The sequence below is a fragment of the Astyanax mexicanus genome, chromosome 19 (assembly GCF_023375975.1).
Source record: "Astyanax mexicanus isolate ESR-SI-001 chromosome 19, AstMex3_surface, whole genome shotgun sequence".
Lineage (NCBI taxonomy): Eukaryota > Metazoa > Chordata > Actinopteri > Characiformes > Acestrorhamphidae > Astyanax > Astyanax mexicanus.
In genome coordinates this window covers 31,508,252-31,524,603 of record NC_064426.1, presented here as the reverse complement: position 1 = coordinate 31,524,603, position 16,352 = coordinate 31,508,252, and the positions used below count along the sequence as shown (strand labels likewise).

Below are 16,352 nucleotides of genomic sequence, written 5' to 3'. Positions count from 1 at the left end.
ACAAAGTATGTACTTTTCCATGTTAAGTATACTTTTAAAAATATATATTTGATACACTTACCTTTACAATTGTAATCATTGTGTCATATGTGGCATTTAATGGTCTTAAAATGACAATAAAATAGTTTTTCGCAATAATTTATGGATCGATATATCATCCACAAAAATTGTTATTGTGACAGACCTATGTACATCGTTCAAAATGAAACATATTCATACATAAAAGGAAGAATAAATAAACGGAATCGAAACTGCTGACTGGGCCTTTCAATGATCTGTTTATGAGAAACAGCGAATGTTCACCATGTTTATTGTTTATACAAGATATTTTCTCCTCTGTGCTCGTAAATGAAGGACATCCAGCATCCAGAGCTCCAGGCCTGTTCATAAAACTCTCTATCATGAGTGATTCATGCGTCACAAATATAGAGCAATTGCTGACGTATTTCAATAGGTATGATTGTGGCTGATTCATTGAGTGTTATTATCCACATATGTGTTTTTTTAGAACCTGCAGTGGATGGAAAATAGAAATAGCTCTTCTGTTTGTGTGCAGTAACAATACTCTGTGCTCAGAGTAAAGAAAGAGTAAAAGAAGAGCTCTGTTCTTATTCACTCAGGTGGGAAGTGGATCCAGATTTCTGTGATGAAGTCAAGCAGACTCCGCCCTATGACCGAGGAACACGCCTGCTGGACATCATGGATATGACCATCTTTGATTTCCTCATGGGTGAGTGGAATTAGTGTTTGCGATGCTATCAGAATTAGCATCAGTGTTGCCAAGAACCTTTCTAAGATGTCTATAGTTGTAACTGATAATAGGCTATACTGATTAAATTGTACAGTCCTAATTTAGAAACATTTGGGGCAACACAAAAAAACACAATAAAACATGTACATTTACATTTACTTTGCGTTCATTTGATTGCAGGCGTTATGAACCCAAGCCATTTCACGTTCTGGTCAACTTTATTTTTTATTAATAGACATACAATGGCATGAAAAAGTATTTACCTTTAATGTCAGACAAAGATAACCTGAGTAAATATTAAAAGCACTTTTTAAATGATAATTTTGTTTATTATAGGAACAAAACTATCAAAATCAATCGAGCCCTGTATGAAAAAGTATTTGCCTTTAAATCTAATAACATGGCTGTGCCACCTTTGGCAACAACAACTGCAATCAAGCTTTACTGATAACTGGCAACAAGTCTTTCTCATCTCTGTGGAGGAATTTTGTTCCACTCTTCTTTACAGAATTGTTGTAATTCAGCCACATTGGAGGGTTTTTCGTGCATGAGCAAAACCTTCATTTAGTTTTTTTAAGCCATTTTAGTTGGACCCTAAAATAACACACCTAACACAACTAAACTAGGATTGGGCAATACAAACACTTTTAACAAACAAATACTCTCAAATAACTCTTTTTTTTTTTATTATTGGGACAGGCAACATGGACCGCCACCATTATGAGACCTTTGAGAAGTTTGGGAATGAGACATTCATCATCCATCTGGACAACGGCAGAGGGTGAGCCATCTATAAATTAAATGAGCACCAGTAAAACCACACAAGCACGTTATCTCCTCTGATTGGTCAGAGCTATTGTCTGACACGTGAACAAGAAAGTACGTAAATAAAGCGAGAAGATTCTGTGTTCAGTGTGAAGCTGCTTCAACAAAGAAAGCTGAAAACAGTGTTTTTTTTTTAAGTGTTTTCAATGGGACGTGCAGCGCAGATGTCCGTGTAGAAATAGGAGTGGTGTGGCTGTGAGCAGTGAATGCAGCGCATACCACACTCAGGGTGTTAACAGCATGGAGCAGCAGAGACAGCATTTGTACCTAGCAGTATATTATCTGGCTAAAATATTAGATTAAACTGCGCCTTGTCAGCATTTAAGCTCAATTAAAAATAAGTATATTTGATAGCTGGGTCAGATCAAACCAGTCAGATCATGCTCTCACCACAAGCGATCCGTTAAAGTAAAAAAAAAAAAAAAAAAAATGTGTTGAGCAGTGCAGATTACGACAGAAGCTGGGGTCAAATTTGGTGGCATAATGCAAATTAATTTGCATTAAAAAATAATAATGTTAACATTACTGATTCCAAATTAATTTGCGTGCATTAACGCTTTAACGTTGAAAGCCTTATAAACAACACTTTAAATTTCACTGTGCAAAACAGAAGACCTGTCCCTAATAGGAAATGTGTGAAAAAATGTGAAAAATGTGTGTAAAAAAGCATGATTACGTACTATTGCATTTCTTATGGCATGTTTGCATGTTTCATACTTTACTGAGTGCAAAACAGGAAAAAAAGAATGTGTAGGCAATTTTTAAATAAATATTAAATGAATTAAAAATATATATAAATCAGAAAAAATAACACCGCAAACACTTCATCAATTAATATCCTTTTAATTAGCAATGCAAATAAGCCCTCATTTATAAACATGCATGCATCATTTATTCCTCCAAGCCACATTTCTCCACCAGCACAGTCATCAGAAACCATAAAAAAAAAAAAAAAAACTGAGGGATCACTTTAATAGAAGTGGATATGTACGCCATCTGTCAGGGGAAGGTCAGACTCAAATGCCAGTCACATCTCACAGCTGATAATGTACAGACTGCTGAAGGATGTGCGTAAAAGTCAGCATGTGGAGAATCAGGGTGTTGCTGAAAGCTGTGCAGAGCGAGAGTAAAAGCGTATGCATGGATTATCCTGTGTGAACACGGACAGCAGTTTCCACAGTACTAAAATAAGCCAAATTACAGACCGAAAAGAGTTCAGGCAGAGATTTAAACTATTCAAGCAGTCCTCCAGGGCAGAATTTGGTTCATTTGTCCACTGAGAACGGACTGTTCAGAAAGTAGGCCACACTATTACAGTCCTCCTTCAGCAACTTGGGGCTCATTGCGGTGCTCTAATGCAGCGAGGCAATGCTCAAGGGTATTGGCTCTGCCTACCTTAGAGCCTGGCATCAGATTTGAACTCGCAGCCTTTTGATTCCCCGGGTGCAGGGCCAGGCTTTCTCTAGCCAAAGTCAAAGCCTGGCAATTGCATCTCTGTGGGAGGGTTAGTTGTTTAGTCAGGTGTTAAAGTGGCAGTGCTGGGTGATGTGACCTCAAATTATTTTTGTGGAATAAAGGACACTTGAAGGGCATTTTTCTTTTGTATTTTGTTTGGTCGTTCAGGTGGCCCTTGTGTAGGTTTATTACATTTTCAAAAGTACAAAGAATATAAAAAAAAAAACTTTAATTTCTTCATGTATAAAATGAAGGGTTTGAGCACTGTAGGTTTGTTTTCTCTGACAAAACTACATAATATATGAATAATGCTGCATATTGTTAACAATTTTTATTTATAAGTTTTATTTCTATTAAAATGCCTGTTGATTTGTTACAATTTCCTAACCTAGTAGCGGGCAGTATAGGCAAAAATTCATCACACAATATTTAAGCTATAATTACAAGAGAGGGAGTGATATATCGTGTAATATTGGCACTACCATGAATCATCACAGCAGTGCCAATATTACATGTTATAGCACGAACCTTGTGTGTATTAGTGTGATTATACCACAGTTCCATTATTGCTGTTTTATTAAAAGATTTTGAGGTAAAAAGAGAAAATAAAATCTGTTTGATCTGTTTGGTTATAAACGCAGTTCCATTGCTGCTCCGTTTGTTGCTGGGCTGTTTGGCTTGTAAGCGCTGCATCGTTGCTTGTTAACCTGTATGTGGTGAGCTTCCTGGTACATGGAGAGCTTCGGTTACAGTGCTTTACCGGCTGATAACGGCACTCATAGAGCGCCTCTCAGCTAATCACATTGCAGGGTCAGAACTAACTGTGGTATAATATAAATTAATTGTTTTTTATGAAACATTATTAGAAACAGCGGAATTTATTACCAATACACGTAAAGTATCAGTTAAAAGTTTGACCAAAAATAAATGTGGTTGTTTTTTCATTATTTAAAAAAAATCCTGCACTGTAGGTTAATAATAATGATGTTATTTTGTATTATCTTAGATTATCTTAGATTCCTCAAAGTAGGCACCTCTTGCTTAAATGACAGCTTAAGCTTTGAACATTTTGGCGTATTTTCAGTCAGATTTATGAGGTAGAGTCACTTGGAATGGCTTTCAGTTAACAGCTGTGCTGAACTCGTCAAGAGTCAAGAGTTAATTACTTAATTTTCTTGCCTCTTAATGTGAGTTTGAGAGCATCAGTTGTGTAATGTTGTGAAGAGGTAGAGTTGGTATGCAGTGAACAGCTCTATTTGAGTAATGTTCTAATCTATAATATGGCAAGAACAATATGACTAAGAAATAAAGGTCAGTCAGTGTGAAAAATTTAACATTCTCAAGCATAGTCTCAAAAAGCGTCAAAAATTGTTAAGATGAAACTGGCTCTCATCAGGACCGTACTAGGAAAGGAAGAGTTACCAAGAGTTTCTTCTGTTACTTAGTATAAGTTTATCACAGTTACCTGCATCAGAAACAGCAAGTTAACACCTTTAAATTTTGGTTTGTTTTACTACATGATTCCTTATGTGTTCCTTTATAGTTAGTAGCCTATTCATTTACAGTGCAGGAAACAAAACAATGAATAAGCAGGTGTGTCCAAATTGTATCAAATATATCAAATATTTGTATTGCTTGCCTGCTGTTGCCATCAACACAACACTAAGCATTTGTTTATGATTATGTTTTGCAACAGAAGTGATGGTGGTTTAAGTTGTAGTTCAAATATAATTATTATTTTTCACATTTTAAATGTCACGTTTAATTTTTCTTGTAATATAATGTGTTACTCTTATACTGAATACATTAACAGTAATGTATGTATAAGCCTGATATGTTGAAATTCAAACTCTTTCTTCACATTCTCCAGGTTTGGAAAACACAGACATGATGAAATGTCCATCTTGGTACCTTTGAGCCAGTGCTGCAGGTAAAACCACTCACCACATATATCTAATGCTTTTTTTTTTTGTGCACATTCACAATTGTCCCTAGCCTTAACACTTCCTCTAACCCACCCCTCCAGTCTAACAAGAATTGGGACACCCTACCTTCTAGACATGCACATACAAAACAGAGGGGTAGGGCTAAGTGGTAGACAAAAAAAATAAGACCACTTGAAAATGATGAGTTTCTTTGATTTTACCTAATTGAAAACCTCTGAAATATAATCAAAAGAAAGATGGATGATCACAAGTTATCAAACCAAGCTGAACTGCTTGAATTTTGCACCAGGAGTGGCATAAAGTTATCCAAAAGCAGTGTGTAAGACTGGTGGAGGAGAACATGCCGAGATGCATGAAAACTGTGATTAAAAAACAGGGTTATTCCACCAAATATTGATTTCTGAACTCTTAAAACTTTATGAATATGAAATTGTTTTCTTTGCATTATTTGAGGTCTAAAAGCTCTGCTTCTTCTTTGTTTTTTTAGACATTTCTCATTTTCTGCAAATAAATGCTCTAAATGACAATATTTTATATGGAATTTGGGAGAAATGCTGTCTGTAGTTTATAGAATAAAATAACATTGTTCATTTCACTCAAACATAAACCTATAAATAGCAAAATCAGAGAAACTGATTCAGAAACTGAAGGACTAACTTTTCTTTTCAACTCTCCTCTTCTATTGTTCCTATTTCACACCTCCTCACTTTTTCATTCCTCCTCCTCTTCCTTCCTCGCTCCTTCAGGGTGAGAAGGTCCACCTACCTGCGACTGCAGCTGCTGGCGAAGGAGGAGTACCAGCTGAGCTCTCTGATGGAGGAGTCGCTCCTGAGGGACCGCCTCACCCCCATCCTCATCAAGCCGCACCTGCAGGCTCTGGACCGCCGCCTGCGCCTGGCCCTCAACGTGCTGGCCGAGTGCGTGGAAAAGGAGGGATATTCCGCCGTGGTGGAGGACGACCTGGAGCCCCAGCCCGCGGCCGCACCCCTGCTCCATCAGGCCACCAGAGCCAGGTAGTAGGGGCCCTGGGAACTGGGAGTGGCAGAGAGCCCCGCTCCCCTGCCTCGCTGGAACAGGCCCGCCATGAGCCTGAGCCTCAGGCTCGCGCTGGAATTCAGCCGCAGCTTTGAATTCAGTGAATTCCGAGACTCGCCACAAACGCCTCTGAACTGACTCAAACTGCCCCGCCTACATGTCCATGTTCACGTCCACACGTGTGTGTTGTATGTCCACAGATCAGATTCCAGACGTGGAAGTGCTTATTTTTTTCCAAGAGGCTTTACGGAAAGAGAAAAGAAAGAGGTCCACTTACTTTTTTTCTTTTCTTTTTTTTGTCTTTTTTTTTGATGGTACACACAAGTACCTGGGACTGTATTTATTGTTCATTTTTATAAAAAAAAAATCTTTTTTTTTTTTTGTCTTTTTTTTTTTTATCGGTAACCGAAGCTGCAGGACATACGGTTTGTTTGTTACAACATCCTGCTTTTTGTTGTTGCAGAGTGGGTCATGCTGAAGTTTAATTTATTCAGTTTTGCTTATTTATCTTTCAGATATTTTTTTTTTATATATATTTTGAGCACGGCCGAAAAAAAAATGGCAGTTTTTACATGATTTAAATGTGGCTTGTGGTTGCAAATGAAGGGAATGTTGTAAAACTTTTAAGAATTTCTTGCTACCCACTCACTAGGACTTCTCTCTGACTCTCTGACTCTGGCCGCTGATGCTGATGTCCATGATTGGAGCCTGCGTTACTCAATGCCACCATAGTTTCAGCTTAAATACATGCTTTTTTTAACTAGTTTCTTTTAATAGTTTTGCTTACTGATTAAAATCATGTCCATTCAAATTGCCATTTTTATTTCACAGTGCAGGTGTGCAGAAGTCCTCATAGTATTTTATTTTATTTGTTTTTTTAAGATGAGGAACTGTTGGAGGAACAGTAGAGTGTAAAGGGTAGTCCAACTTTAGTTAACACTACGCTGACTTACTTCACTACGTACTTCTACGGCTGCTACGGTTTAGCTGTTTTGTATGTGGCCAACTGTTGCCGTGCCCTGTGTGAGATCTTTTCTGCATAAGGGCGTATTCAAGCTTTAAGAGGAGTACTGCAGTGCGGTGCTTCTCCTGCAAAGACTCTTATCCAACTCTTCAAGCCTGCTGACCTGATTTGCTGTTCTTGGCCTCCGGTTGCTTTTGGCACCTTTCTCGGAAATGTTCCGTAAATTGGATATTGTGCAATACAACATCGAGAGGTTGATTTTTCTCTTTTTTTTTTTCTCTCTTCATGGTACGAACTTATCTCCTATCACTTTCATTTGGGTTTATTCAGCGGCGGATTGCGCACGCCATTTGATGTTATTCAGAAGGTTACACTTGGTAGGAGGAGTGGAGAATGACTCTGATTGGTGTTTTTGTTCAGGCAGCCCGGGAGCCGCCTGCCGTCTGCGACCCCATGCTGAACGCACCTGTTCTCACGGCGCGGGTAGCTTCGCCGCTTCCACAGACACTAATGCAAACGCCGCTCTGCTAACGTCTCAGTGGGTGCGCTCTTACAGGCCTGGAGATGTGATCGCAGAGAACAAATCAAGGACACTTTAATATATATAATAGTTTGACTGATTGAAAGATGCAAAGACTATACCAACTGACCCCTGTTTTCACAGCATCGCAGGCCATTTCCTTTAGCGTACATTGTTTCGCCCACACTTTGGCGTGTGGGTTCTCTCTTGGGTTCATCCTGCCATTTAGACATTACAAAGCAGAAACAGTCACACTTCTGCCCCACTGTATATAAAGCCTTTGTGTTTTTTGTACGATAAAGCAAAAGGCCTGTTCGCTGCAGTTGTTACTGGAATTTTTTAAATACTAAAGAACCTTCTAGAAAGTTCTAGTTATCACAGTTATCACACTTTCACTCTGAAGCTCATTTTTACTACCATGCTTTACTGCACATTTTACATGACTCTGAAAAAGGTCAATATCTTTAGCATCTCTCTCGCATTTCCAGCTCTCAGTCGTGAATCATCATCTTCTAAACTACAGCCAAAAAGGCAAGCGAGTGCCTTTACCATTTTCACAGGCTTAAAAAAAAAAAAAACAGACTCTTACTGATACATGCCAACTTTTATTTTAAAACAACAAGCTATTAAGAGGCACTCAGTGCACCTGTGTGTTCTATTTGAAGGCTAATTTTTATTATTTATTGCTTATTAATGTCTAAAGGCCCTTTTGCACGAAGGTACATACATGATATTTACAGACAGAAAAAAGTCATACATTTCAAGTTTTGAAAATGAACTGTATTTAATGATATTAAATAATATAAAATACAACTAAATAACTAAATCAATAAAATCAGGCTGACCAACAAAAGCTCCTTTGTCATGGTTAAAGATAAAAAAATTAACATAAAGGTGGCAGCAAAGTTGCTCAATTTGTTCTGAGCGGAAAGAAAAATGTATGTGACGAGAAACACACCGACTATAAAAATACCAAAAAAAAAAACTATAAAATATGGCGGATCAGAGCTGAAAGAATGTGACATAGCCATTAGGTTTGGACCATATAACTGTATAATAACTCCAAATAAGCACATTTCAAAATAACTGTGTCTAATGTGTAAAATTTCTGTGTAAAAATGTCCATCTAGTACATTTGTGTGCATTTGTGGGGAAAAATATACAAACCCATAGTAGTTGTGAGTTTAGCGACTTGCTAAGTTCGTCTAAAAGCTATCCAGTCTGAAAGACGTGCCTCAAAACAGTCGAAAACGCTTTTAAAACCATTCACTTGACTGTGTGCTCTCAGAAATGTGGATTTAGATTCTAAACCTAAGTGATTTGAGCCTCAGTTAGATGAAAGATGCTATGTGCTGTGGTGTTTAGCCTGTTACTTCACTAACTTAGGTCTTAGCCGAGCTAACAAGCTAATTATAAACCCAATAATGGCAGAACTTGTCACATTTTTTTATTTCTGTCAGTTCAAACTAAGTTTTTCACACTTTGCTCCCTCAGACATGAGTATTTATTATCGATATTTGGGTCAGTCGGTCAACTGTAGTCATTAGTCAGCAGTTAAAGCTAGCTAGCTTAGCAAGTGAGCGAGTGAGCTAGCTCTAAAACAACACACTATGTAAAATTTCAGTTCAATGTCCATCTTGTCCATTTAGGTGTGTTTAAGAAAATCCACAGTAAATCCACATAAATCCACAGTAGTTACGAGTTTAGCCACTTGCTAAGTTTGTCTGAAAGAAATCCAGTATGAAAAACGTGCCTCAAAACAGTCAAAAACTATTTTTAAAATATTCCCTCAACTGTGTGTTATCAGAAATGAGGATTTATCTGTTAAACCTAATTTATTTGAGCCTCAATTAGATGGAACATACTCTGTACTGTGGTGTTAAGCCTCTTAGCTGAGCTAACAAGCTAATTACAAGCCCAAACGTGGCAGAACTTGTCACATTTATCATTTCTGTCAATCAGAAACAAGTTGCTCAGACTTTGCTCCCACAGACATGAGTATTTATCGTTAATATTTGGATCAGTCAGTCAACTGTAGTCAATAGTCTGCAGTCAAAGCTAGCTAGCTTAGCAAGTGAGCGAGTAAGCTAGCCCCAGAACAACACTTCTATTTCTATAACTGCAGTTGCTGGATCTGACGTGTTTTTGTCTAAATGTTTACAAGTGGAGTTTCAGTCAGTCAGACTTGAGTGTTTTCTGTAGTGAACTGAATATTAGCTAGCTTGCTAAATAAGCTAATCAGCTAACAAGCTAATGCTAATCACCTTTTTTTCTCTCTCCTGATTCTGAGCAGCCTAACCTTTTTTATTAGTCAGACTTTAGGTTTAACATTTATTAAACAATTAATTTGTGTAATAAGTGTTCACTAAGACTAAGCTCTGTGACCATGTGATCATCAAATTCAATCTCTGTAAACAATCATTTTTTAATTGATTTGTTTTAAAACTAGACAGGATGAGATGGTACTGAAGTACACAGCACTACCATCTGCACTATTTGCATAGTTTACGCTATGCTTTACGCAGATCTGTTTCTACGTACGAAAAAATTAAAATTGTACTTGGTGTGAAAGGGCCTTAAGCATGTTACATTTGCGCAGAACTTTATCTCGCGTTATCTCTTTGTTGTTTTGTGTTTGGCTTCATGCTGTTTTTGCACCCTGCTTCACAAGGTCCCCGTTTCCGAGAAACATCCGAACCAGTATCAAATCCAGTATGAGTTGAGTTGACCATCGAGTTGCGCCGGCTCAATATGAAAAAAGGCTGGTGCGTGTATGTGTTTGTTTCTGTGTAAACTCAGTGCCTGTGCAATGCTAGCGATACTTGAATGTTTTTGGATTTGTCACAAACGGACATTCGAAGCCCCGCCCTCTGGACTCAAGACCCGCCCCCGAAGCCAGAGGTGGGTGGAGTTTTGTGGGGTTTCTCAGCAGGGAGAAGACAGGATCACACTGGGCTTTTGAAGGTTAATCTGGCTGGAATATCTCCCTGCTCTTTCATCGAGTATGTGTACATATCTATAAATAGTGTACGTAGGATCCCAGAGGCTGTTGGTAACAGTCGAAATGCTTCTGTTTTTTCTCTCTCTCTCTTATGCATTGTTACTGTGACGACTTGTTTGCAAAATGATAAAAGTGTGCAATAAATGAAGCGAAGCTGTTGTTGAATTTTTTTGTAGGTGTGCAGTACAATAGAAGAGGCTTCTTGCCATGCTGTGGTTTGTCTCTATGTAACATAGCAAAGCATGCTAAAAAAAGTCATGTAAACTGATTTTTTATGAAGTGTTACATTAAGGTACAGCTTGGGAACATCCACACATGTATAAGTTATGAGGAGTTATCTTCTCTGCCCCTCACAATCAGAATATAAGGAAAAATATTTTCTTTATTTTCTGATTTATATTCTTCATTTTTGCATCTTGTAACAAAAGTTTTTTGGATTATGTAATCAAGAAAATATTAACTTTTTCATTTTTCCAAAAAATTCTGCTTACAAAAGGCTGAAATAAAAAAATAGGAAAATAAATGTCTTATTTACTATACTGAATGGAACAAAACAAATAATTAACTTTTACTCCTAATTTTCTAATTTTAAATTTAGCTTGAAACGTTCAGAAAATGGAACCGCTAAATGTTACACTGACCCATTCCTCACCACAAGCGCATGAATGTGCATGGGACATAATGCATTTTCTAAAACATATTCCAGCTGTTGTCATGGTAATTATATTATCGATTTACAGATGTGACCTTAATATTTACTTTACTTTTTGATGACCTCGATATTACCTATTGTGTTTACTTGCACGCTTGTGTACATAATGAATGCCACTGATATTTTACATAGTAAATAAGTTATTTTTTAAAACTATAAATGTTTTTTGTAAATTAAACACTACAACAATTTGAATGCTAATTTTACACTTTTAGTAAGAAGGTAAAAGGATTGGCATAAAGACTGGTGGAGGAGAACATGCCAAGATGCATAAAAACTGTGATTAAAAACCAGGGTTATTCCACTAAATATTGATTTCTGAACACTTTATGAGTTATGAAAACTTTATGAATATTATATATATATTTGAGGTCTGAAAGCTCTTTATTGTTATTTCAGCCAATTAAATGCTCTAAATAACAATATTTTTATTTGGAATTTGGGAGAAATGTTGTCTGTAATTTACAGAATAAAACAATGTTCATTTTATTCAAACATAAACCTATAAATAGCAAAATCAGAGAAACTGATTCAGAAACTGAAGTGCTCTTGCTGCTTTTGATGGTTTTGATCTCGTGACCCCTGCTGCCTCTGAGCTCAGTGAGGGGCTCTCTGACCATGAGGTTCAGCAAGGTTAAACAGAGGCGTACGCTGGATACCCAGAGCCATGAGGAGTCTGATCCAAAACCATTTCCTAATGCGCTAATCCTTAAACCCCTCTATCACACACACACACACACACACGTACATAGACATGCCTCTCTCTGCTGCTTTATCCTCGGCTCAGAATGGAGTCCTTCAGTCTTTCAGCTGAAGTCCAGCAGAGACAGCAATATCACTGTGACCTTAACTGGAAAAGGTACGTATCAGAGCATTACTGCTAAAGCGCTAATGCAGGATTACAGCAGGCAGGTTTCTAAACAGACCTTAACATGCTGGTACAGTTGTAGCAACTACATTTAAATCATGTGGAGCTTCTTTAAACTTCAAAAGCAGTGGAGGATGACTGACCGGCCAGGCCTACTGGGCACATGCTCAGGGGTCCAGACCAACAGGGGGCGCTCTAGATTCACTGATTTCCATTAGCCAAAGGGTACTGAATCTGATTGCCACAGTGCTTGATTTATTTAGTTCACAGACAACACCAAATCAAGACATTGAGCTTAGAGACAAGAACTTTTAATGCAATGCAATGTCGTAGTATTTTAAATACTATACATTTAAATTTAAATACTAAAATACTATTAATGATAAAAAAAAAATGATTGATATGGATATGCAATGTTTGGTCATACTGTATTCACTAAGCTACACATACAAAAGTACACATACTGTGTGTGTAAGGCAACATGCCAGACGTCTCGATGTGGAGTTGTAGAGGTTCGTAATGCTTCTCTGCGATAATCCATTCCATGCAGCTTGAATATTCTGATGCAGTTCCTGCAGATTTTGAGGTTGGGGTGGATGGAGTGTTGACAGCACAAGTAACATCCCACAGATTCTCAATCAGGCAGGGATAGGTCTGCCGAAGAAACTGGACATAGAATCTGTTTTAAATTCAAGCTACTGAGATGGCAGAAGTTGTCCTGTCGGAGTAGTGCACCAACAAGTGTCAAAGTTGAGAAAAAGAAGGTTCCCATCTTACAGAGAACGTTACGAGAACATTTAGCAATATTGTGAAAAGGTTCCAGAAATGATAGTCTGTGGCATTAAAGAAAACACTAGCAAACTATTTGTATACTTTTTATAACATGGGACTTCAAAGTGCTTTACAGAAAGATTTAAGACTCAGTATAGAAAAAAGAAGTTGAAAAATAAAGTTTTTAAAAATATATAAATTAAAGGGAAAAATGTGCATTTGTAACAAAAAAAATAAATACAATGGAAATATTAGAAATAAATTTAAGACATAATACAGAACAATGTTGAAAGAAAATTGCAATACATTATGATAAAAGAATATACAAGTAATAAAAACTAAGTAACAGAAAACAATACAAGAAATAAAGTACTAACAATGAAAAACAAAAAAGAGCAAGTTAAACAGTGTGAAAATTGCAGGTAAACATATATGTTTTTAGCCTTTTTAGGGTAAATTATAGTTTCTAGTTTTATTATTTATGACACTGTGGAGGATTGCACCTTAATGTAGTTATATTTGGTATAATGACAAATAAAGATAATCTGATTCTGATAAGGTAACATTAGGATGTCAAAATGTCATGTCAAAATCAATATGTCAAATCATACAAAATTAATTACACCACCCACTGGAACATCTGCCCGCCCAGTTAAATTTTTGTTGTTCAATTCCTACTGGGTAAAACATTTTTTTAAACGAGTGTAAATGCTAAAATATAATTGGTAAACAGTAGGAGTCTAAATTTGTAAGCAGTGAGAATTCAGTTAGATCTGAAGTGTTTTTTGCATTGAAGCATTAAATTAAGGTGTTATTATAACAGTGCAAACTCTCTCACATCTCACTCTCTTCCCTCTGACCTGGACAGTAGAAGCTCAGCTGATGAGCTGATTCTGATTTTAGATCATTTATTAAAGACGAACAGAAGAGATCATTGGTTCATGCCCAGGGGGCCATGATTTATTCATCTGCGTCAGTTTGAAAGGTGCTAAAAAGATCCATTCATTAAAAAAAAATAAGTGCACACTTACCCTGTAATTCACTGCTGCTACTTTAAATCCAGCCCCAGGAGTTGCAATACATGGGTTTGGCCACCAGATGGCTCAAAACAAATCTTTTATTCTATCAATAAATTAACCCCTAAGAGCCAAGAACCATTTCTGAATACTGATACCAAACGCAAATAAAATTTAAATCAGATCAATTTAATGAACAATAATTTCATGTTTTTGTGTGCACATTACAACTATTTCATAACTTGTATTTTAACATTATGTTCTAAAAATTAGGTCAGAACTTGTTATATGGATCGTAAAAAAATAATTATAGCATTTACATTGTTAAAATGGTTGTAACAGAGCTGTAGAAGCCAAAAATACACTTTTAAAAAGAGCTAGTTTAGTTTTATCTCCCAGCACTCCAACATTCTGTAAATAAGGTCAGATGAATGAACACAGTTTCACTGTGACTGTCCTGTGATGCTCTCAGGATGTTCATTATGTGTCACTTACATAAATTCATGACTTAAAATGATAGACAAAATGCTGTAAGGAACTTTCCACATCTTTTTAAGCGTTTGTGACATAGGCTACGTTCACATTACCAGGTTTAAGTGACTCAAATCCATTTTTTTTTTGCTCAATGTGGCTCAGATCTGATTTATTCATGGCTGTGTAAACGTGCCAAATTTGAGTCGCTTTTTTATATGTGGTCCTAAATCAAAAATATGTATCCAAATCCAGTGTTGGGCACGTTACTTTGAAAAAGTAATTAGTTATAGTTACTCGTTACTTCTCCAAAAAAGTAACTGAGTTACTAACGGAGTTACTCCACTATAAAAGTAATTAGTTACCAGTAAAAGTAACTATCGCGTTACTTTTTATTATTCACCCGTCAAAAAAAGGAAATCAATTATGCATTTACTATTATTATTAGAAAAATAACAAAAAATAACAAACGAAAATAAACCCAAAATGTTGACAAAAATATAATCTAACGAATTTCAAAAAAATAAAACGAAATTCTCCACACAACCAAAGAAAATTACTAAAACTTGTAATACTGAAAAAAGCGGAAAAACGCGTCTGGGGATGAAATTTAACAAACCAAGCCACACTCAAAAGAAATATGTATATATAAAACAAAATAATGGACAAAAACAACAATTTAATGCCCGTTAAAATGGTATTAATATAACAGCTTCACCAAAAGAGAATAGAGCTTAGATCGGCCCAAAAAATCCGACCCGACCCAGCCGGAGCCCGTGCACATTCTGCCCAAGCCCGAACCATAAACTGTCATTATCAGCCCGAGCCAACCCAAACCATAAACTGTCTGTTTTCGGGCTGATTGAATGAGCGAAATATAATCAGAATTATGTTAATTAACACTGTAACATAGAAGCATAGAACTATTATTTAATTTAAATGATTTTTAAGAACAGCTACACACAATGCTGCAAGTCAAACGCGGAGGCGTTCACGTGCGCCCAGAGCTACGTGATTACAGTTTTCATTTTTATTATAGTTTAATTTAATTTTGTTTTTATTTTTTCTGTTCATTTTAGGGTGGGCTTGCTAGCGCGAGCGCTTTACACAAGAACTAACGGACCACGAGTGCCGCGCGCTCGGCACAACAACTCCCGCTGTACAACTCCGCTGTACAACAGCGCTTATAAATAAATTAAACACAAAAATGAGGGTAATTTCAGTTCGTTTTAGTTAGTTTTATAAACACAAAATACAGTTCGAGATAGTTATGTTTTTCCTTTTAATTACCGTTTTTATTAGATTCAGTTAACACAAATGTTTTTCACTTTCAATTTTCGCTATTTCGTTCGCTTTAGTGAACAATAATAATTGGTTACTTAGCAACATTGTGATTATCACACCAGAGCTTTATATAAAATAAAAATAGGAGCCTGATTTCGGGTCGGTCCTCAGGTCAGGTCGGGTTCGGGCAGAGAATCTAAGCTCTAAAATAGAAAGCAGCAGCACCACAAAAACCGGAGCAGCTAAAAAGAGCTTAACGTCCTTAATTCGGAACTTGGGTTGTCCACGGCAATCACTGAATTGATTAGAGCACGCAAATCGTCACAATTGTGCCTCACTTCACCACGCCAAACCACAGGCACAGCGGCCAGAAGCTCAAGTTCACCGGACAGAGGAGGGGTTAACCAGGGCAAAGCGAAATAAAAAAAAAGTTCATAGAGCTGCTAAAGTAACGTGCAGTAAGGGGGTGTCGGAAATGGTAACGGCGTTATAGTTACAGTCATAGTAATTAGTTAGATTACTGTTACTGAAAAAAAGTAACGGCATTAGTAACGCCGTTAGTTTTAACGCCGTTACTCCCAACACTGTCCAAATCCATGGACAATGCGACATGAATGTAAATCGGAATCAAATCAGAATTCATGCGTCTTTTTTGCTTTTACACATTAGCATTAGCGCTGCGTACTTCTCTCTCATACCCACAACACATCTCTTGGAGCAGCTGTGCAGCTAT

At 37.0% G+C, this 16,352-nt stretch overlaps 1 protein-coding gene across 1 annotated transcript in view; it reads left to right on the top strand.

Annotated features, from left to right (window-relative positions):
- fam20ca (FAM20C golgi associated secretory pathway kinase a) overlaps positions 1-10,662 on the top strand; it is a 105,866-nt gene extending 95,204 nt beyond the window's left edge. Inside the window, exons 7-10 of the mRNA XM_022673312.2 lie at positions 621-730; positions 1,451-1,532; positions 4,902-4,961; positions 5,724-10,662. Coding sequence (XP_022529033.2) covers positions 621-730; positions 1,451-1,532; positions 4,902-4,961; positions 5,724-5,994 — 523 coding nt within the window. The 3' untranslated portion in view covers positions 5,995-10,662. The remainder of the gene's footprint in view (positions 1-620; positions 731-1,450; positions 1,533-4,901; positions 4,962-5,723) is intronic.
- The last annotated feature ends 5,690 nt before the right edge of the window (positions 10,663-16,352 follow it).